General features: G+C 50.3%; 1 protein-coding gene across 1 annotated transcript; it reads left to right on the top strand.

Moving 5' to 3' along the window:
- The first annotated feature begins 7,365 nt into the window (after positions 1-7,365).
- Dnal4 (dynein, axonemal, light chain 4) lies at positions 7,366-20,224 on the top strand. The gene is made up of 4 exons (NM_001009666.2): positions 7,366-7,477; positions 16,488-16,696; positions 17,937-18,020; positions 19,110-20,224. The coding sequence occupies exons 2-4, from the start codon at positions 16,628-16,630 to the stop codon at positions 19,272-19,274; spliced, it is 318 nt and encodes a 105-aa protein (NP_001009666.1). The 5' UTR covers positions 7,366-7,477; positions 16,488-16,627; the 3' UTR covers positions 19,275-20,224.
- Positions 20,225-20,945: the final 721 nt, after the last annotated feature.

The raw sequence follows: 20,945 nt of genomic DNA, 5'->3' as shown, positions 1-20,945 counted from the left end.
TGTTATAAGTGGGGGTTCAAGATGAGGTGCTCCAGAAAGGTTTTCAGGGGTCCCCACAAATTACACTCTTGAAGTACAGAGCATGGGAAATGGTCCAATTCTCCCACAAAGGAGGACCTGCTCTCAGTCTCCCGTTCACTAAATTAAAATGCCAGCCACTTCAACAGTGGCTTGCTAGGTGCAAAAGTCTTCCATTCAACCCTCACACTGTCTTTGTTATATATGGTTCTGTATTCCAAAGATCAGATAGACCGTTGAAGAGAAGGATCCAGAGCTAGGGGGAGAGTTGTAGTTCAATAGATATAAAAATTCCGTAAAACTGCATTAAACTAAACACATGTGCATTCATAATACACAATACATATACACACATAAACACAACACTCACATGTGCATACTTACATTCACACACACACATTCATACATACACAATACATATACACACCAACGCACACACAAAAACACACATGCTCACACAAAAACACACATTCATACATACACATATGCTCATACATGTACACACACACGTACAAGTACACACACACACACACACACACACACACACACAGGTCTTAGGGTTTTTATTGCTGCAACAAAATATCATGACTGAAAGCAAGTTGGGGAGGAAAGGGTTTATTCAGCTTACACTTCCACATTGCTGTTCATCACCAAGAAGTCAGGACAGAACTCACACAGGGTTGGAATCTGAAGGCAGGAGCTGATGCAGAAGCCATGGAGGGTGGCTGCTTATTGGATTGCTTCTTCTGACTTGGTCAGCTTGCTTTCTTATAGAACCCAAGACTATCAGTCCTGGGATGGCCCCACCCACAATGGGCTGGGCCCTCCCCATCAATAACTAATTGAGAAAATGCCTTACAGCTGGATCTCATGGAGGCATTTCCTCAACTGATGCTCCCTGCTCTCTGATGACTCTAGCTTATGTGTCAGGTTGTCACAAAACCAGCCAGTACCCACAAATTGACACATCGGCACACACATACTCACTGTTGTGCCCACATTGTAAAAGCCCCGAAGAGACACCAGGAACCACAAACACATAAGAGTCTTTATTCAAGTTTGAGAGCCCATCAAACCTTTCTGATGCAACAGGATAGGAGAGTGACCCCCAGATCTAGGTGAAGGGGGTTTATAAAGGAAGATTACGTGAGGGGGTGAAGGAGTGTTGATCTTTAAGCTAATTGGTTCCTAGCACCTGGTTAAACCTCAAGTAGGGAGCCTACATCAAAAAAGGAGCATCTTGACCTGGGAAAGACTTATGTTTCCTTAGCCCACTCTATTGTTGTCAGCCAGCTGCTGGGTCTATTTTTCTACTGTCAGGGACATTTCGTGATTTTTCTCAGACCTCAAGGGTGGTGGCCATGTCTCTCCAAGGGCAAGTTAACTTAGTATGGAGTCTTAAAAGCAAAATGGAGTTTATTCTGCTACCGCAGTCCCTTCATCACAAGAACAAAGGCAATAAGGGAAGCCACTACCTCCACACTGGTGACTCTGCCCCTTACAGTCCAGGATGTTGTTGTTGGGGGACATTGCTGGAGCACATAGGGGATCCTTCTTTTTTTTTAAGATTTATTTTTATTTTTTATTTATGTGTAATTGGGGCTATGGGGAGATGTGGAGGTGTGTGTGTGTGTGTGTGTGTGTGTGTGTGTGTGTGCATGTGTGTGCAAGATCCGCTAAAGTGGAAGCGGAAGCTGCAGGCAGTTGTGAGCCAGCTGTAGGTGCGGGGAACTGAATTTGGCTCCTCTGGGAGAGCGGCAAGAGCTCTTCAGCACTGAGCCATGTCTCCAGTGCCATTCTATGTTATTTTTTACAGCTGGTTGGAAAAGGAAAGGCCACAGCCTCCCCTGAGACCTGAAAGGAACATGGCCCTGGGGATGCCTTGATTTTTACCCCAGTGAGACTCATTTCAGACCTCCAGAGCCAGCAGATGATCGGTCTGTGCTCTGAAGTCGCTGACCTTGGCATGCTTTGTTATGGATGCCGTTAGTAATATGCTAACTCATCTCCGGCATGAACAAAAGCCAGTCTCAAAACTTCTAGAAAATCCTACCGAGAATGAAAGTAAATATTAGTAACAAAAGAGTAATTCGTTACTAATGCTTGTGAATCACCTTATACACCTTTTAATTTAATTTTATTTTATTGAGCCAGGGTCTTACTTTGTAGTCACCTCTGCCTCCTGAGTGCTGGAATCAAAGGCATCCGGCACCCAGTGGCTGGATACAATGCACTTTGAGTAACTTGTTGCTATCATTGAGACAAGACGTCACTATGTAGCCAAGGCTGACCTTGAACACTAGATTCTTCTGCCTCAGCCTCCCGAATGATGAGATTCCAGGTGTGAGTCACCACACCCAGTGAAGAAGTCATCTTTGATCAGACAACAGGGTTAGTTGAACTACTTGATAATGAAAACAGACAACCCTAACACGTGTCCTAGTTAATCTTTCTATGACCATGATGAAGCAGCATAGTCAAATGGGGAGGAAAGGGTTTATTTTGCTTTCCATATCTTGGGTCACAGCATTCGCTGAGGGAAGCCAAAGCAGGAACTCAAACAGGGCAGAAACCTGGAGGCAGGAGCTGATGCGGAAGCCGTGGAGGGGTGCTGCTTATTTGCTTGCTCCCGGTAGCTTGCTCAGTTTTCTTATAGAACCCAGGACCACCAGCCCAGGGATGGCCCCGCCCACAATGGGCTGAGCCCTTCCCCATCAATCAGCAATTAAGAACACACCCTGCAGGCTTGCCTACACTGGGATCTTCTGGAAACTGTTTCAAAATTGAAGCTACTTCTGTCTCAGACATTGAAGTGGATCTGTTGTGTCTAATTGCTGTAAAACCAACCTGCAGCAGAGGCCCTGGTAAGAGGGAAGTTTGTCACTTAAACAGAAAGGTTGGGAAGGAGGAAGAATTGATAGTCAGTAAAATCTCCATTCCCAGGAGTTGGAAAAGGAAGAGCTAGCTGAAAATGAGAGCGGGACAGCATCAAGATTAGTCAGTAGAAAATCTAATGTAGAAATGGAGCTGGAGGGATGGCTCAGTGGGTTCCCAGCACCCAGCGTCTGTAACTCCACTTCCAGGAGACCTAACTTCTGGAGTTTTCAGGCACCAGACACAGATGTGGTACATTAACATGTTTGCTGGCAAAATATCCATAATTAACAAGTTAATTAAAATAAATCATTTTCTGGAAGAAGAAAATAAAATGGAAAACAAAAATAGTATTGATAGACTCAATAAATTCAACAGTTGGTTCTTTCTGAAGCAAGGTCTGGTGGCTAGGCCTGTTGGCATGTGGCAGTCATCTTACCTCTAGAGAGGCTGAGCAGAAGGAGTAACAGCTAAGAGGGTAGCTTGGGCTTTTTACAATGAGATTTAACTTTTAAAAAAATGAAATACAGACTCAAAATGGTTAAATTTCAGTGTAGAGGGTATAATAAAATAGAACTCCTTGTTTGTCAGACTGGTTTAAAGCCAGTTCTGTTCTAGAAGAGGGTATAGGAAGGGAGACCTGATTCTTTTTCCCCCCACTCTCACAACTAAGCACACACGTGTGTGATTTATTCCTCAATCCAGTGGCAGGCCTGAGAGCTGAGACACCTCCCTACCTCTGTGTCCTCTGGAGCAAGAAAGTGTCAAGGGACCTCAGAACGCCTGCTCCCTGTGAGGACCTCGGGGTGGAGCTCACAGAAGAGGGAATCTAGCCATGGGACGGACATATAAGTTTCAGGAACACAGAGGGAGGTGAGAAGTCAAGGGACTTATGTTTACCTAGGATCCTCATCCCAAGAGTTTATAGGCTCTTGTGAGCAGAGCAAGAGAATAAAGAGCGGGAGGAGAACACGGGGGCCTGGGAGCAGAGAGATCAGTGAGAAGCAGCCTTTAGCTGAGGGAGTCTGGAGGGTTGGTTAGGTTTTTCCTACCTCATATAGCTAGGGGCTTGAAGCAGGAGGAAGGTGAGCCCTGACTTCCAACCTGGGATAGACACTGGATCCCATGGTGCACTGTGGGGTGAGGGAAGGTAGCTGATAAACCAGGATGTGACCTGGGTTTGGGAAGGAGCCTGCTGACTGGAATGGAGGACTAGGAAGTGTAGGGCAAGAGACAGCAGCCTGGGAAGGAAGGAGTTTCTACAAGAATGGCTCCACCTGTATTGCTGTGCTGGGCCAGCCCTGTGAGGAGACAGGACTGGGGACTAGCAGCCCAGTCACTGGCTGGAGTAGGCTAGGATGGAAAAAGTGTAAAGAGGACAGCTTGGTGTCTGATAGAGGCAACTAAGTGGCCAGTGCAGTCTTTTGCCCAGAGGGGAATATGGAGAGAAGAAGCTGGAGACATGTTACAATGAAAGGCTTGTGGGCCACCCTGGTGGAGGAAGCCAGGATTCTGCTGGAATCGTCTGGACCCTGTGCACCACAGAGGCCTAGCCTGGGAAGTAAGAGTTAATAAAATCAGTATCTAGCTCAGTGGTCCTCAACCTTCCTGATGCTGAGACACTTTAATACAGCTCTTCCTGCTGTTGATGTCCCCAAGCATAACATTATTTTCATTGCTACTTCATAACTGTAATTTTGCTACTGTTACGAATTATAATGTGTTTTTCTGTGGACTTAAGCAGGCTGGTAAGACCTCCAAAGGGGTCACAACCCACAGGTTGAGAACTGCTGATCTAAAAGGACAAGGATAAGTGGAGCTCTGGGCCTAAGGGCCCCAAGGGACAGTCTTAAAACAGCATTTCTCAACAAGGCACACATCAAGAGCACTGCTGCCTGGAAGAAGGGGACATTTCCAGGGTACCCACTTCCCACTAACGGTTCCAGTAAGAGCTAGAACCCCCTGGATAAGAAAGCAAAGCAAACAGGAGGAGGCATTGTTCTTGTCAGTATGACAAAGTATCTGGCAGAAGCAATTTAAGCAAAGACGTGTAACCAGCATTGTGGCAGATGCCTTTAATTCCAGCACTTGGGAGACAGAGGCAGGCAGATCTTTGAGCTCTAGGCCAGCCTGGTCTAAGTTTCAGAACAGCCAAAGATACACAGAAAAGCCTTGTCTTAGAAGAAGGAGAAAAGAAGAGGAGGAAGAGGAGGAGGAGGAGGGGGGGGAAGGGAAGAGGAAAAGGAGGGGGAAGAGGAGGAGGAGAAAGAGGAGGGGGAAGGGAAGAGGAAAAGGAGGGGGAAGAGGAGGAGGAGGAAGAGGAGGGGGAAGGGAAGAGGAAAAGGAGGGGGAAGAGGAGGAGGAGAAAGAGGAAAAGGAGAGGGAAGAGGAGGAGGAGGAAGAGGAGGAAGAAGTTTATTCTGATTCAAAATCCAGAAGTATTGTCCATTATAATAGGGAGGAAAGCAGGTTGACCAAGACATGGCTCCTGTGTCTTGGTGGCTCCAGTAACAGAGAGGAAGGCAGGAAGCAGGACAGGACAAGGCACGGCTGTAACTTTCAAGGCCTGTTCCTCAACTGCCTACCAGCTCCATCCCAAAGGTTCTACAACCTGCCCCAACAGTATTACTAGCTGGAGATCAAGTGTTTTGCCCCATAAGCCCACGGGTGACATTTCACATCCAAACCACTTGTCAGAAAAACACACTCCCATTAAGGAGCCCAAGATGGGAGCCACAAATGAATTAGAGACCTGCGGGACTGAAGAGAGGGAGGTGCCCTGTTACCCAGTTGCTCTCACTGTTAGTGAGCACAAGGCAGCCTGTAAAAAACCCACCCTCCCCCATTCCATCACAGGAGACCCTGGAGTCTGCACTGCAGAAAGATCTGTAGGCACTACCTCTGTGAGGGAGAACTGTGTAAAGGGTTTTGCAGTTGGTGCTGCCAGCAGGGAAGCTGGGTCCCTGTGAAGTAAAGATTAAGAAGGCCTGTCAATTGCTGCTGCTTCTCAGAAGGTCACCGGTAACCATGAGAGAGGGAATTTCAGAGACATCGTGGGAGTGGAAGCCAGATTGCGGTGGGCAGAAGAATGAATGGGAGGCGAGAAAGGGAAGATAGCAAACATGTACCCCTTTGGGGAGTCGTTTGTGTAAGCGACAGAAGCGAGAGCATCATCCCCCTCAAAGGCTGCCCTCTGTCTCCTGGAGAAAGTTGGAAAAGAGAATTAAGGAAATTTGGAGGCTGAGTAAGACTCACCACAGACAGTCAGAACTTTCCAGGGAGGCAAACTAGGAGCTGGCATGCTCTTAGCTGAATTCATGCTGCCTAGTCTCAAACCGAGCCCAGTGTGTGTGTGTGTGTGTGTGTGTGTGTGTGTGTGTGTGTGTGTGTGTGTGTGCTTGCGGTCTGCATACTCAGGCTAGTGTCCCAGATCAGACCTTGTTATCGCCCTCCCTGAAGTTCTCCAGCAATTACTGTGCATTATTCTCACCTCACACCACGAGGCATTTGTGTCTCAAACTCTCCCTCTACTACTCTGCTTCCTTCTGTGTCTTTACCTCTATTTGATCTACTACGTTGACCCTGCACCCAGGCCTCCTGGAGCTACAGCTGTTCTGGGGTTCCCCAGGCAATTTGCTGTCCCACTCGAATTAGCCTTCTGGTCTTCTTGGGCTCTGCCCACCATGGTTTCACACTTAAAAGAGCCAGTACCCTGCCAGTCTCTGCTATAGAAGCATGTGGAACAAATGATTCTCTTTCCATTTCTTCTCCTGGCTCTCTACCTGGGGACTGTGCCTTCCCCAGAGTCATCAGCTAGTAGAGCTTCATTAATGAGTCCATGTTAAGCATAGAGTAAATGTTTAAATTATGGGGTATTCCACTGACCCTTTCATCCATTCTTCCTCTTCACCTTTCCCTCAGAAAGCTGCTCTAACATTCTTTCATCATTTCTTTCCAAGAATCAGAAGCAGCAAGGCCACTCCGGAGGGTTTGCACAAGAGAAAGATCTGGGTTCTTTCTCCGAGGTTATTCCTTGATTGTTTCCTTCAGTCTCTCTAGTTCTATACATAGGTTCGGATGGGATCACGGATGCTGTTACCTGTAAGTACTGTGTTGTGAATCAATGAGACAGTCACTGTGAAGCACTAAAACACTACATAAATTCTGGTTGTTATCACGATCTTGAGGTCCTTGTAAAATAGCAGATCAGCGTCACGACACCAACAAAATGCATTTGTCATTTTCGATGTCGAAAACTCCCAGGGCAATACAGCTTTACAAAATTTGTTCCTTTCCAATAACTACTTCTGCCAGTAGGCAGCTGCTCCGGCAGGCTTAAGACGACTATGAGCGAAGCCCCACCTCCTCGTTCTTTGAGCCATGCCCCTCGCGTAAGCGACGGCCTTCTAGGCCCCTTCGGAATTAATTGGCATTTTTCTACACCAATAATAAGTGAAATTGCTGTCAATGTCCGGTGATAGGACGGGACTTCCGTGATGGTTGCTAAGACACTCTTGCTCGGTCCTTGACAACCCTGGCGGGGGTGCTCTGGCAGCAGCCTCGGCCCCGGCCCCCGCGGGAGCAGGTGAGGCCGCGGAGTGCGGCGGGCAACGCGGCGGGGAGGGCTGGCCCTGAGGGAAGGCGGGAGGACGCGTGGGGCGGACAAGGCCTGGCCCAACTCGAGGCTCCACCTAGGTCCCCAACCCCGCGGTTCCCGGCCCAGGACCTCCCCTTGTCCCGCGTAGGGGACCTCGGAGCTCGGCAGTGACATTGCGCACCACCACCACTCTGCAGGCCGCTCCTTCTCACTCATCTTGAGTCCTGTTTAACTCCATGCCCTAGCATCCTCCCTGTTCTGACTCCCGCAGCACTTTGTCCTCGCACCACCTTGCTACTGGCCGGTGGTCTAAATTGCCTCATCCCAGACCGCTTGTTTTGGAGATTTGGCGACACTCTGGGATTCTAGGCTGACTATTGCCTGACATGGGGGGCTCAGTCATCCCATCTATAAAGTCGAAATTGGGTTGAATGGTCGCGAAGGTTTTTTGAACTCTGAGGTCCTAGGATGATGTTCTTGGACTCAACTGTCAGCGCCCCTTAGGATGTGTTCCCCTTTTAACCTTTTATGTAATGCAAAGAACTTGGCAAACCTAACTTGGATTCCCATTTGTAAGAATTACCTGAGATCTCTGGGCACCAGTCAGTGCATCTATAAAGCCAACAGTCTGAAGCTCATCTCCTTTGGCAATTGAAGTACAAAGGGCCGGGTCCAGTGTAGATTTGGTACTTGCTAACTTGCTTTTTTTCCCTGTGAGTTTGTGTGTTCCTGTGTGTGCAGTTTCATGTGGAGGCCAGGAAGTCAACATTTGGTGCCCTAGTCACTCACTCTCCACCTTATTGTTTGAGACAGGGTCTCTCATTGATGCCGGGAGCTCACCACTGGGCTATATGGTCAATGAGTTCCAAGGATCAATCCTTCCAGCTGCCTTTCCAGTGCTGGGGTCACCACACCCAGCCTTTTGCATGGGTGTTGGGAAGAAAACTCAGTCTTCATCTTTTGTAGCAAACACTTTATAAACTGACTCATTTCCTCCATCCCCCTAATTTTTTCTTTTTATGTCTTAGTACCTCACGCTTTCCCTCCTGGGAGCAGCCAGTGCTTTCCTGTGCTGTCCACTTAATATCTGTTGTGTGCAGATGAACCTCAGGCCTGCTCTCTGGCTCTGCTTGGGGTGTGGGAGTGAGAAAACTGGAAGATGTTGATAAGGGGCTGTGAGGGTTAGATTCATCACTTCCCTCTTCCAACCATCCATGACTCCGCCCCGCCTTTTACTGCTGACCAAATGTCTCCATTTGCATTTTGCCAGCTGTTAGCATCAAGCTGGCCTGCCTCTACCTACCGATCTGTTCTAACTGGTTTCCTCCATGCTCTAGTAGGACCCTTCCGCAGAGAAGTTATCGAGTTACCTTGATTCTGTCTCCCTGGGGTTTCATACCTTTCCCATTCCTGAGACCATTTTGGTCTCTAAGGCCTGTTATCTGAGTTACTGCTGTAGCTTCCTTGCTGCCATCCCTGTCAATCCAACTCCCCAACCACTGTGCCACCAGCCACCCTGAAAAGCTCCAAGACACCAGGTGAGGTAGTGCATGCTTACAACCCAAGTGCTTGGTCATAGCAGCAGTATCAGGAGTTCAGGGTCATCCTCAGGTGCTCAGTGAGTTCAAGGCCATCCTATGTTATGTGAGAGCGAAAATGAAATCCACACTTCTATGCTTAGGTTTTAGAGCCTGCCCTCCACACTTCCACAACCCAGCCCCAGCCTTTTTTCTCCCTTCTCAATTGTGTTCTGTCTCCCAATCCAGGGGAGCCTTGAACTTTCTCTTTCTCCTCCCATGCCCACATGACTGGATTCCCTTCATGCCTTTCTGCCACGGACCACACTCCTGGGTCAGTTTTCATATACGATGGAAACTATGACGGCAGGGCTGCCTCTTGCTTAGTTATGGCAGAGCAGTCAAAAGCATGGTCTTGAAGTCATGCACACTTGGGATTGGGCTCTGGCCGTCCATGTCTCTGCTGGATGGAAAGCCATTTTGCTCCGCTCAGGCCGTGTGCTCGTCCGTAGTAACACAGAGAGGATAGTGCCTATGTCTCAGGTTTTTAGGAGGTGGGGAATTTTGAGAGCCTGTGTGTAGAATCCCTCTCCTGGACTCTGGCTGAAAATCAGTATTAAGTAAATACATGTTCTTAAAAATTGTGTGTGCGTATGTATACATACATGTTCCATGTGTAGGAGTATCTGTGCATGTGTTTGTACATGCATATGGAGATCAAAGATAGATGACTGGTATTTCTCTCAATCACTCTCCACCTTAGGCTTTTTTTTTTTTTTTTTTTTTAAAGACAAGGTCTCTCTTCAAACCTGTAACTCACTAATTGACTATACTGGCTGACCAACAAGCCCCAGGATTCTCCTGTCCCTGTGTCCCCAGCACTAGGATTGCAGGCACATAGCATAGCACCCAAACACCTCTGGTCATGTGCACTCATGTGTGAGAGAAAGGGTGTACGAGCATGCACATGCTCCCCCAGTATGCATGTGGAGGTCAAGTGAGAACTCTTTGGAGCTGGGTCTCTCCTTTCACATGGGTTCTGGGTTGAACTCAGGTTCCGATTTACACGGCAAGCACTTTTACCTGTGGAGCCGTCTTTCCACCTCCACACACAGCTGTTTGCGTGGATGCTGGGGACCCGAACCCAAATCCTCATGGATGTGAGGCAAACCAAGCTGAGCCATCCCAGCCGTACGCAGTGTTTAGGAAGTGTTATTGGATGGCTTTGAATGGCCCTGTCCCCTCCCAGGAGGCAGTGGAAATATACTTTAATCACATTTTGGATATCTTTTGGACTTCTGCCGTGTGCCTGCCACTGGAATACTCCTGGGACAGTAAACGAGACTACATCCCTGGGCTGCGGGGTCTTGTCTGGCCTCAGGACACATGGTGAGATTGTGATCACTTATAAGATGCGACTGCTGATTAGCAATTGTCATCGGTTACCTAGGAAATAAATCAGTGCTGCGTGCAGTTCGGTCCCGTGATAATGTCACCTTTAATTCCTTGCGTTCACATCTGCTCTACTGAGTGTGAAAGAAGTGGGGCAGGAGCCTGCGTAACCCGTGCCGTAAGCAACTGCTCGTGCAGTCCACAGCTGGCATGACTGACTTTTTATTACACTTGTCTCCTACGGAAATGTTTGGGAACGCATCCAAATTTGGGTATGTCCGTGGGGGTGTGCGGTGTGAGTCACTGTCGTTTAGCACGACATGTTGGACAAAGAAAGTGTTGAGTCGCATAGCTGAGAAGAGTCAACAGATGTCTCTCTAATCCCACCTCTCCTCCCTTTCCTTTCTCTTTCTCCTCCCTCCCTGATCAAAGCGTATCAGAGTTTTCACTGGGCCTCAGTGGGATTGAGAAAAAGTAAAGACCTTTTAAATGCAAATGAGACAGCTTTTGTATACGTGGAAAGGTAACTTTTTTAAGGACTGGTCACCCCCTCCTTACTGTCAACCTCTCTCTTGCCTGCCTGCCTGCCCTCCTTCCATTCTTCCTTCTTTTTTTTTTTTAAGAAAAGTTTTTTTAAGATTTATTTATTGTATATAAGTATACTGTAGCTGTCTTCAGGCACACCAGAAGAAAGCATCAGATCCCATTACAGATGGTTGTGAGCCACCATGTGGTCCCTGGGATTTGAACTCAGGACCTCTAGGAAGAGCAGTCAGTGCTCTTAACCACTGAGCCATCTCTCCAGCCCTAAGAAAAGTTTTTTTTTTTTTTTTTTTTTTTTTTAAAGTCATGGTCTCATGCCAGGTGTTAATAATCCCAGCACTCTGGAGGCAGAGGCAGGTGGATCTCGGTGAGTTGGAGGGCAGCCTGGTCTATAAAGCAAGTACCAGAATAGTCACAATTACTCAGAGAAAGCCTGTCTTGGAAAAACTGAACAGGGAAGAGCTGGGGGAAGATAGGGTCTTTGTCTGTTGGCTTGTTTTGTCTGAAACCCACAATATGGGCCAGGCTGGTCTCTGAGTGTTGAGATAACAGGCCTGTGCCAGCACACCCAGCTAGATCATAGAAATCCGATGCTCTTACGGTCAGATTGGAGAATGGCAGCCTGGCAGCCTTGGCTTTGCTTCTCCTTCACACTGGCCTGACCTGGGTAACCCAGGCCTTTGGGGATCTGATTCTCACCTGGCCTCACTCTTGGTGTCCCTGGACCCTTTCCTCCCCTTGTCAGCTTTGTTCTCAATTGTTTGTAGAGTCAGAGGGTGGACACGTCAGAAAAGGCGGTGTTGTGATGACCAAGGTGCCCGGTGTATGTCCCCAGTATGGGCGTTTGGGAGACCTGGAGAAACCACAGTTTTACAAAGAGCTACTACTGTACCTTAGCTGTTTTTCAAGCATAATCTTGGTTACCAGGATTTACTTAGAGCATGTATTGCTTTAATGTGCCAGATTTTCCTTATACTATCAGGGGTTACGTTAATGTCCTGTGTAAAGAGATAAGCAACATCTCTTGAGTGACCTTGGAATGGCCATCATGGTTGAGGCGGCTCTCCCCTTTCCCTGGTCCTCCATTGTTAGTCTTATAATTAACCCACTTAAGCTTGCCTTTGATAGACTAGCCATGCACGCAAAGCATTCAACCCCAGCCTCTATTACAACCACAATTTTCTCCTTAAAAAATTGAAAAGGGGGATGTGGGAGCCACGGAGGTCACGAGGTCACAAGGGAACCTTTAAGGAAGGAATGAGTAACCTGGCATCCTACCCGGAGGGCTGGAAGCAGACATGACTAACAGTCTGGGGACTGTTGTCCTCTCTGTGTGGCTGAGATCACATCGGACCTTCCCAAGACCCTACTCAAGTTTGTCAGTCTACAACCATCTTTATGGAAAATGTCACATGTACCTTGTAAAGAGTTGATACAGTCATGCCTTAAGCTTTATTGTGCATGTGGGATTGAGTTAATTACCACCAAGAAAATTTTCACCAAACTGTGCTGTTAAATGTGCCTAAAATAAACTACTCTAGGTCAGGTTCCAGAAGTTTGAACCAGCACCAGCTACTTAGTCATACTGAACCAAACTTCCTTCTTGCCTCTCATTCATTGCTCTGCTGACTGTGGTGTTACAGAACCCAGCCCCTATGGGTGGAGGTGGGAGGCAGGCACAGATGGGCAACTGGCCTGGAAGATCCCAGTATCGGAATTATTTCACTGAAGGTGAAGTCGGGAGGCTGGTTCTGTACTCAGATCCCACCTACAAATGTTGGCCGTGCACTCTGGGCCAGCTACCAAAGCTCCATGAGCACCGATGCCTTATTCTTCCCCTCCCTTAGAGTGGGAAGCCAGTTCACTAGACAGCTCTTGTGGTGTCGAAATGGAGCAGCAAATGTGAGGGTGAAGTGGAATGTAGCTGTGCATTGCCTTCACTGGTCCAGCCAGGCTCCACTGGTGTCCTCCCGACGCGTTTCCTCCAGTGCTAAAGCAGAGGCTGACACACAGTGGGAATGGGAAGTAACAGTATGCTGGGCCTAATGCTTAGGTGTATGATTGGCTCCTGGGAAGAAAGATGGCAAAGGTCCCCTTCCTGTCACCCCAGTGACAGCTGCTGATCCTTTCTGTGAGGTAGAGCCTGCTCAGTCCCCTCATCCACAGAATCAGAACAGATGTGAGTTCAGACCTACATGCAGAACTTGTTTTTGGAAACACTGTTTCCAAAACTCCCGGACACACTGTAAAAGGGTCCTGTAGTGTCTTGGTTAAGTAGTGGGTTATAAGCCTAAAGGCCAAGAATGTCCCAAAGCATTAGGTGTTAGCATATGCACACACAATTGGCAGATACTTTTGGCTTTACTTTCCAGAGACCATGTCCTCTTAAAGATTCTCCTCAAATACTCAGAAGCAGAGTAACAAATGGTGATTTAAGGTCAGTGTCACAAAGAACAAGGAGCTTCCAGACAGGTGCACTGGTTCTGACAAGGCTGTAGGGCGGCCCTGTGTGTACGTCCTGGGTGAGGTTATGTAGAGCACTAAAGGAGTCCTGCAGGGAGGCCAAGTGCCACAGTGGGCCAGATGGCGTGCAGTTGAACTTTTGGTACCCTGGCTGTGGCACACTTACATTATTAAAAAGTGTGGTCTGATCTGAAGCAGCCTCTCTCAGGCATGCACTCATTCACACGGGAGATTGATAAGGTTATTAAAACCCCAGTTGTGCTATTTTGGGTAGCATCCGTTCAGCAGGGTGTGCTAATCGTGGCTGAAGAACTGGAGCTGCACCAGAATGATACAGGGTCATAAGAATCTCTCTTCCCTTTCTGTGTGGAAGCACGTCATCTCTAACAATCCCTCTTCCTCTGCAAGTCTTACCCATTTGGATTGCCAGGAGTATATGCAGTGATTAGGAAAAGCTTCTGTGTTCGTGCGTCGTGGTCCATAGCATATTTGTTGAATAATGTTGGCTGAGTCCTGGCTGGAGGAAGGATAGCCTTAGAGGGCAGAGCAGCCAGAACTACAGAGCAGTGGGTGCTTTGCACCATCCCAGGAGGCTGTGTCAACATGCCAAGGAGGAGAAAGCCATCTCCAAGAGGAAACTAGGCCTGGCTGCAGCCCCTGTTCTGGGTTCCAAAGCCAAGGAAGTAGATGGAACTCCATTCTCTTCTAGACCTCAGTGCTCCATTGGCTTGTTGACTTATATATCTATTTTGCAGCATTAGGGATGCAATGTGGGGCCATTCACGTGCTTTGCTATCCCTGCTGGCCCTAGATGTTCTGACTTGGCACCCTCCACTCCATGCTGTTGTTCCCTAGATCCTGGGGACTCTGCTGAAGAATGGACTCTGGTAGCACCCCTGAAGTCCTGTGAGCTGCCATAGATTCTTTCTGAGGCTATAGGCATGATGGTCTTTAAGGTGGTGTACACCATGGGTTCTGTGTCGTCCCCCACCCCCTGTGCCCTACCTGGCAGCCTTTCTTAGCTCTGAGGATGAATCAACTTGAGTTGAAACACAGAAGTGGCAGGAAGATGCTGGAGCAGCTGCTTCCACACTTTAAGTCGTTCCCACTTGGGATTTTCAGAGGTAAACAGTGGAGAGCCCTGGCACCCCTGCCACAGTGCCATATGAGGGTGGCTTGGGAGCCAGCGAAGTGGCGTTGCTAAAGCTGGGAGTGGAAGATGGGAGACAGGCTTTGATGCTGGTGAGCGAGTGGAGAGGAGGGGCCTAGTGGGTTTTGTGGAACAAGCAACCTGACCGAAAAGTGCAGTGAGACTGTGCTTGGTAAACAGCCAGCTCATATGAAGAGACAAACAAAACCTGCTAAAAACCCAAGTTGTACAAATGCCCAGAATTGGAAGACAAGGGGAGCCATCTGTCCCCTGGGAAGTCAGAAAACACCAGTGTCGTGGAATGGTGGAATCCATGCCAAGCTTTGAGCCTTGCTCAAGGGTATCTTACAACAGGGGGTGTAGGGGATTGGGGGTGTGGGGGACCAACAGTGGTAGCAGCATCAGAAAGGTGTGAATTGAGAGTATAGCTTAGCCTGGGGAGAGTACCCAGAATCATAGTGCTCAGCCAGGCCAAATCACAGCCACTAGAACCACAGGCACTGGGAAGGAGGCGGAACATTTAAATTTCTGCCAGGTCATCAGAGCCACACTCGAGGTCAAGTGAGCAGCAAGGACCCATGTGTGTGCATGAAGTGAGGGAGCTGCTCCAGGGCAAGCTGTAGCTCCTCCTGAGCTGAGTGACCTCAGGCAGAGGTGGCTGTTCTCCTGCCTCCACTCCCAGGCTCTAGCTTCTGCAGCCATCAGCATCGGGTGCTACACAAAGACCACGTGCCTGGACCAGGCTGGCACAGGACAGTTAATCCATATCACCCACTCTGGGCCGGCACAGGGCCCTGTGTCTGTATTCCCAGCTATCTGCAGACTGAATGAGGAGGGTCATTTGAATCCAAAAGTTCCAAGCCAGCCTGGACAACCACTGTCTCAAAATTTGTATATATCCCTCTTGGTTGCTATGTTGGGCATCTTGGAGTTTAGTGGCCTTGCAGGTGACATCTAATTGAGATCTAGACTTCAGAAATGCTGCTGTGACATGTGGCCTCGTGTCCTTGTGAGCTGCTAAGGGTGGGTCCTCGTCACGGTGCACACATGCACGTCAGTACGCCCGAGAGGAAGCCCTTTGGTTGCAGTCTAGGATGAAGAAGCACCCGGGCTCCTGCAGGGCTGGAGCTCATTCACACCACAGTCCATCCGACTGTGTAAAGCCCTGCCTGCCAATAGATGCCCAGGTCTGGTGGGGAAGGGCTTAAGTCTAGAAAGAGTCTAGAAACCCTGTCTCCAGTGGGAGGTGAGGGAAGGTCTAAAACTATTATTGAGTCCTCTGGAAGCCAGAGGGAGGGGACAGCCACTGACTGACACCCAGGCACCTGCTTCACACGCCCTGTCTCATTTGAGTTCCCTGTCATGGGTGTGGCCACAGTCACTGATGAGAACTCCTTTGCCCAGGGCTGTGCTGCTGGTCATTGGCTGAACTGGTACCAGCGCCTGGGCCTTCTACTCCTGGGCCAGCTGGACTAGATAGGACCTAATAGCTCTGGGGAGAGTGGGCAAGGACCATCAAGGCACCCAGTGTGCCAAGAAAGCCACCACACAGCACTATTCATGTTCTACAGAGCAGGGTCCTGCAGAAGGGACCCCTCACTTGGTGACAGGCCCCAGTTGTCAGTGGTCACCCATGCATTTGACTTCCTTCAAACCAGACAGGCCACCACTGGCACTCAGAAATTGTCCTTGCTAATTGATAGCTCTCAGCTCCATCCTGGGCCTGGCACACAGTATCTGTCTTGACAATGACAGTGTGTTCTTGCAGCATCTCAGGTTGACTCACCCTCCGTCTGCAGACATGCTGGCCATTTGGGAAAGGAGGCAGAGGCGTTGAGATGGGGAGGTGTCAGATTGTCACTGAGACATTTCTAATTTGTGATGTGTGGTTTTGAAGCCAACTCTTCCCTCCTGCTTTTCCTGTTTTCTGCAGCACCCCTTGGGGAAAGACATTTTCTGCTCCCGCCAAGTTGGCACAGCCTGTTTCCCGAGCCCTGTGTTGGGCGCTGTGATTGCTGGGCTCAGCACCTCGTGAAAGCCCTACTCTCCTCCTGAGGGCACACTGGGAGGATCATGGGAGAGGCTGAAGGGAAGAAAGAGGAGGCTGACTATAAGCGCCTGCAGACCTTCCCCCTGGTCAGGGTAAGCCTGAGGAGGGAGGGAGTGGCCACCAGGCCCTGATGCCTGCAGGTAGGTGGGGCTTGCAGTGAGGAGAACAGGCTCTGCTGGCTCCACCCCAAACATTATCAGCCACAGTGATTCATTCTCTCATCCATTCATTCAATCACCGGTTACATTCAGGCTACCTGCTATATGCTGAGAGAGTCCAGGTAGTGTGGAGATGTGGCCAACAAGGCAGATGATGACAGGCAGTAAGTGCTGGCACAGAGGCCAATGCCTGGAAGAAGTCAGAGCAGTGATCCTTATCAAGTTAGGTGGCAGGTCTTGCAAGGACCTGAGGAAGCATCTGTCTCTCAAAGAAGCTACCAGCATAGGAGGCTGAGTGGGGCAAGTTTGTCATCACCAATACTGCTGACTTGAGCTCCTGAGGAGTGGCAGGTGTGAGGGTCAGAGTGATGTGGGGTCAGCCTGTGCAGGCCTGGCAGGTAGCCACTTGAGAAACATGCTGAGGAATGTAGCTTCTGTCCTGAGGTCCAAGGAGCAGTGAGGGGATGGATGTAGGGTGTCATGTCATAGAAAATCACTCGCTGTTCTTAGGACAGTGGATTCAGAGGAAAGTGCTAAGAATGCCAAAGTCCAGTGACAGAGGTGCAGCAGCCAAGCCCTGTGGTGGAGCTACGAGGCTGGCCCTGGCCTAGGAGCTCACTGAGGGTGGGATCTGGATGTCAGGGGAAGAAAGTCAAGGAAATTGGCCAGAGATTTTAAATGACAACTGCGTGAGGTTCACCTGGGCGGTGGGACACAGAAGACCAGAGCCCAAGGAGAGTGACTCCCCCACCCCCAAGGTACAGCTGTGTGGAGGAAAGACTTGGCTGGAGAAGGAGAGGGTGACAACAGACGCAGGCCTCCATGTGGGAGGAAGAGGAACCTGGCAAACTGCCTGAGAAACAAGAGCCAAGGAGCAGAGGGCAGCGGGCCCAGAAATGGCCAGGTCCTCCCTCCTGGCTCTGAAAGAGCGCCCACTTCCTCTGGTGGGGCTCCCTCCCACACAGGTCCCTGGCAGACAGGCACAGGCTCTGGAGCCTGCAGCTCAGTGCCATCATGCCCCAGCTGCAGGCCCAGTCAGGAGTGAATCAGTGCCCAAGGCTGGGCCAGGGAAGCCACCTAGTGTCCATGCCTTAAGCTTAAAACTGAGAGGCTGGCCAGGAAGGCCAGGTCGCGGCTAAGCCTCTCTCTGTTTGTCACCCTGCCCTGTCTCTAGCACTCGGACATGCCAGAGGAGATGCGAGTGGAGACCATGGAGCTTTGTGTCACAGCCTGTGAGAAATACTCCAACAACAATGAGGTATTGGCGTCAGTGCAGGCCGCCCCTTGTGCCTCTGGTGACCTGTGTGTGACAGGGTGTCTCCTTGTAACCAGCTCCACAGTCCTGCTGGGACAAAGCTAGAGCCTTGTTTGGAGGTGGTCCCTATTCCAGAAGGCCAATGAGAGAAGAGGGCGGTTCTAGCCAGGGTACCAAGGGCCACACCCAGCCCTTGAGGGAGGGAAGCCAGCAGGGTCTCCATACCACCTCTGCCCCAAATTCTTCAAGTGGGCTATTGGCTAGGGCTTCTTCTTGGGCTCTATCCCAGCCGTGAGCAGAGGCCTGCCAGGCATTCATCCATGAATTCATCCATCCATTCAGAAAGGTATTCTTTAGGTCCTGGGACTGTGGCCACAGGTGAGCACAGAAGTGCCATTCATGAGGCTGTGGTGAGAAAGAGGGTGGAGGTGTGGCCACATCCCATCTGCAGGCCTCCTTGGCTGTGTTCTCAAGACAAACCATTCCTCAGCTCTGAACCCAGAGCCCAGAGTCTGTAGACTAGGGGTGATGGTGCCTCTTTCCTGAGCTATTGAGGTGATGGGGACACAATCTCAGTGTCCAAACCTCTTCATGCTGAAGGAAGCTTTTGGAAAGAGCCTGCACAGGAAATGGAGTGCCATTGTGGACTGGGGTCTTTCTGAGCCTGCCATATTTGCTGGGAACAAGCTGCTCTCAAGGCATCCTGCAGGGCCATGTTGTGCCTTACAATGAGTACCCCACTCTCTCATTTCCTCTGGACTCCACAACAGCCTTGGGCCCCTTTTCTCTGGTTCATGGCAGAGGGCATTGGTGCTGGTCTGGAACCCAGAGTGACAGAGCCAGCCCTCAGCCCAGCCTTCCTCAAGCTACCATCTCTTCCAGCCTTCACCAGTTCCTTCCCGACTGCCAGGTGTCCAGTTGCTGTTCCCTGCAGGAGGGAGCTGTGTAGAAACTTCTGTGGTGATCTTGCAGGCAGACTGCTGTCAGGCTGGGGCAGCAGCTGTTTCTGCCTAGAGCTCAGGGCTACACTTCCTGGTGTAGGAGCAGGCTTGTGCCTGTCACTACCCCTGATGGGCACCCTCTCCCTTCCAGAGTGCTGCAAAGATGATCAAGGAGACAATGGACAAGAAGTTCGGCTCCTCCTGGCACGTGGTGATCGGCGAGGGTTTTGGGTTTGAGATCACCCACGAGGTGAAGAACCTCCTGTACCTGTACTTCGGGGGAACCCTGGCCGTGTGTGTGTGGAAGTGCTCCTGACCCCCATCCCTGCAGTTCTCCTGCCTGTCCTCTGGGCTGGGGGGCTCCCCTAGGCGGAGCCTGGCTCTTGTGAGGAGAGTTGAGTCTTTTCTTTTGTCCTTGTGTACCAGTTTCCTGAGCCACACCCAGAGTGTGAACTTGGTGTCCTCTCCACTCCCAGGCTCCCTGCCGTCTCCCTCTGAGCTCTGGGCCGTGGACAGGCCTCTCCCTCTCTCTCTCTCTCTCCCTCTCTCTCCCTCCCTCTCTCTCTCTCTCTGAGTGTGCATGAAGGGTGGAATGTGGCAGGTGAGGGGCGAGGAATGGGACTCTCCTTGGAAAGGACTGACCCACCTTCCATCCCAGCAGCCCCGAAGTCCTGCCCCAGGACTGCTGGGAAGTGTCTCCTGCCCTCGTTGTTAGAGGCCATGTGGAGTGAGCTGAAAACGAAGCTCCTCTCTCGTGAGACACAGGGCAAGTCTCTCCTTGTCATTGCGGAAGGAGTTCCCTTTCCCCTCCCCCAGCCTGACCTGGGGCCGAACAGTCCACCACATCTTACCGGACCAGCAGTTCACAGCCCTGGCTTTGGCACGAGGATCACCCAGTCTTCCTGTCCCCTTCTCCCAGCCCGGGCCACATGAACTTTTCACACCACCTCCACCAGATCAGCTGCATGGCTGAGAGCTAGGGCCTTGGTGTAGAGCGACTTCTCAAAAGTGTTGCCGAGCTCCGGTGAGACCCCTGGGCCAGGAGTGATCTCACCGTGAGGCCCCGTTAGCAGGGAAACCTGGCCTGCCAGGGACTTCATCAGGGACCGCATGCAATTTGTACTTCTTACCTTGCTGGCTTTTCTAGATTCTTTTTGAGTGCGGGAAGAAGGGTTTTAGTAGAAGGGTGAATCATATTTTACACAGCGGTCTTATTTATATAAACATCTTGGTTTTTACAATTAAAATAACCAAAAACTAAACTTAGTCTATGGTGTATAGAACTTTCCTGGAACAAGGGCTCCGTTCTGCCCTCCTCCACCTGGGTGCCCAGTTATCAGATCAACTGGACAGTGATGCTATGCAGGCCAGTGCCCTGGGAGGGGTGAGTGTGCTCGTGTGTGTGAGTATGCACAGGGCACAGGCCTGGACAAGTGTCACCGCAGCCATCTGAGCAGATGTGAGCAGCAGGAATTGGGCCTCTTGAACTGGGTGGGAGGCAGCTCCTTGGCCCTATTGGGGTTGCCACTAGAGAGATGGACAGGCCTGTGCATGGGACTGGAAGGGGCGACCAGGTGGGGTGCTTCAGGAGGCGGTGAGGGGCGCCAGCCTGGAATAGCGCGACTGATCAACGCCTGCCTCGCATCTGTTCTTCCTTTAATCTGCCACACGTGGGTGCTGGCAGTTGCGTCTTAGCTGGCAGCCAAGGTGGAGTGGTGGCTGGGATTATGGGCCTGAGGTCCTCATGTCTGGTCCCTCTTCCATTATAGGCCTCAGCAGCTTTGTCTAGAGTGAGTGCGATGCTTGCCCCCAGAGGTTGCTGGAGCATTCGCACAGTCGGCACCCCAGTGATTTGCACTGGGCCACTACTGTGACACTCCTGCCAGCTCACGCTGGCTCACCTGGGCAGGTGAGGCTAATGCGCTCAACCCACATAGTATCACAGAGCCGCAGGCAGCAAGCCCACGCCACCATGGTCAGTGCTGTC

Source organism: Rattus norvegicus, chromosome 7, assembly GCF_036323735.1.
Source record: "Rattus norvegicus strain BN/NHsdMcwi chromosome 7, GRCr8, whole genome shotgun sequence".
Taxonomy (NCBI): Eukaryota; Metazoa; Chordata; class Mammalia; order Rodentia; family Muridae; genus Rattus; species Rattus norvegicus.
The sequence above is the reverse complement of the archived record's forward strand: the minus strand, read 5'-3'. Positions and strand labels throughout refer to the sequence as shown.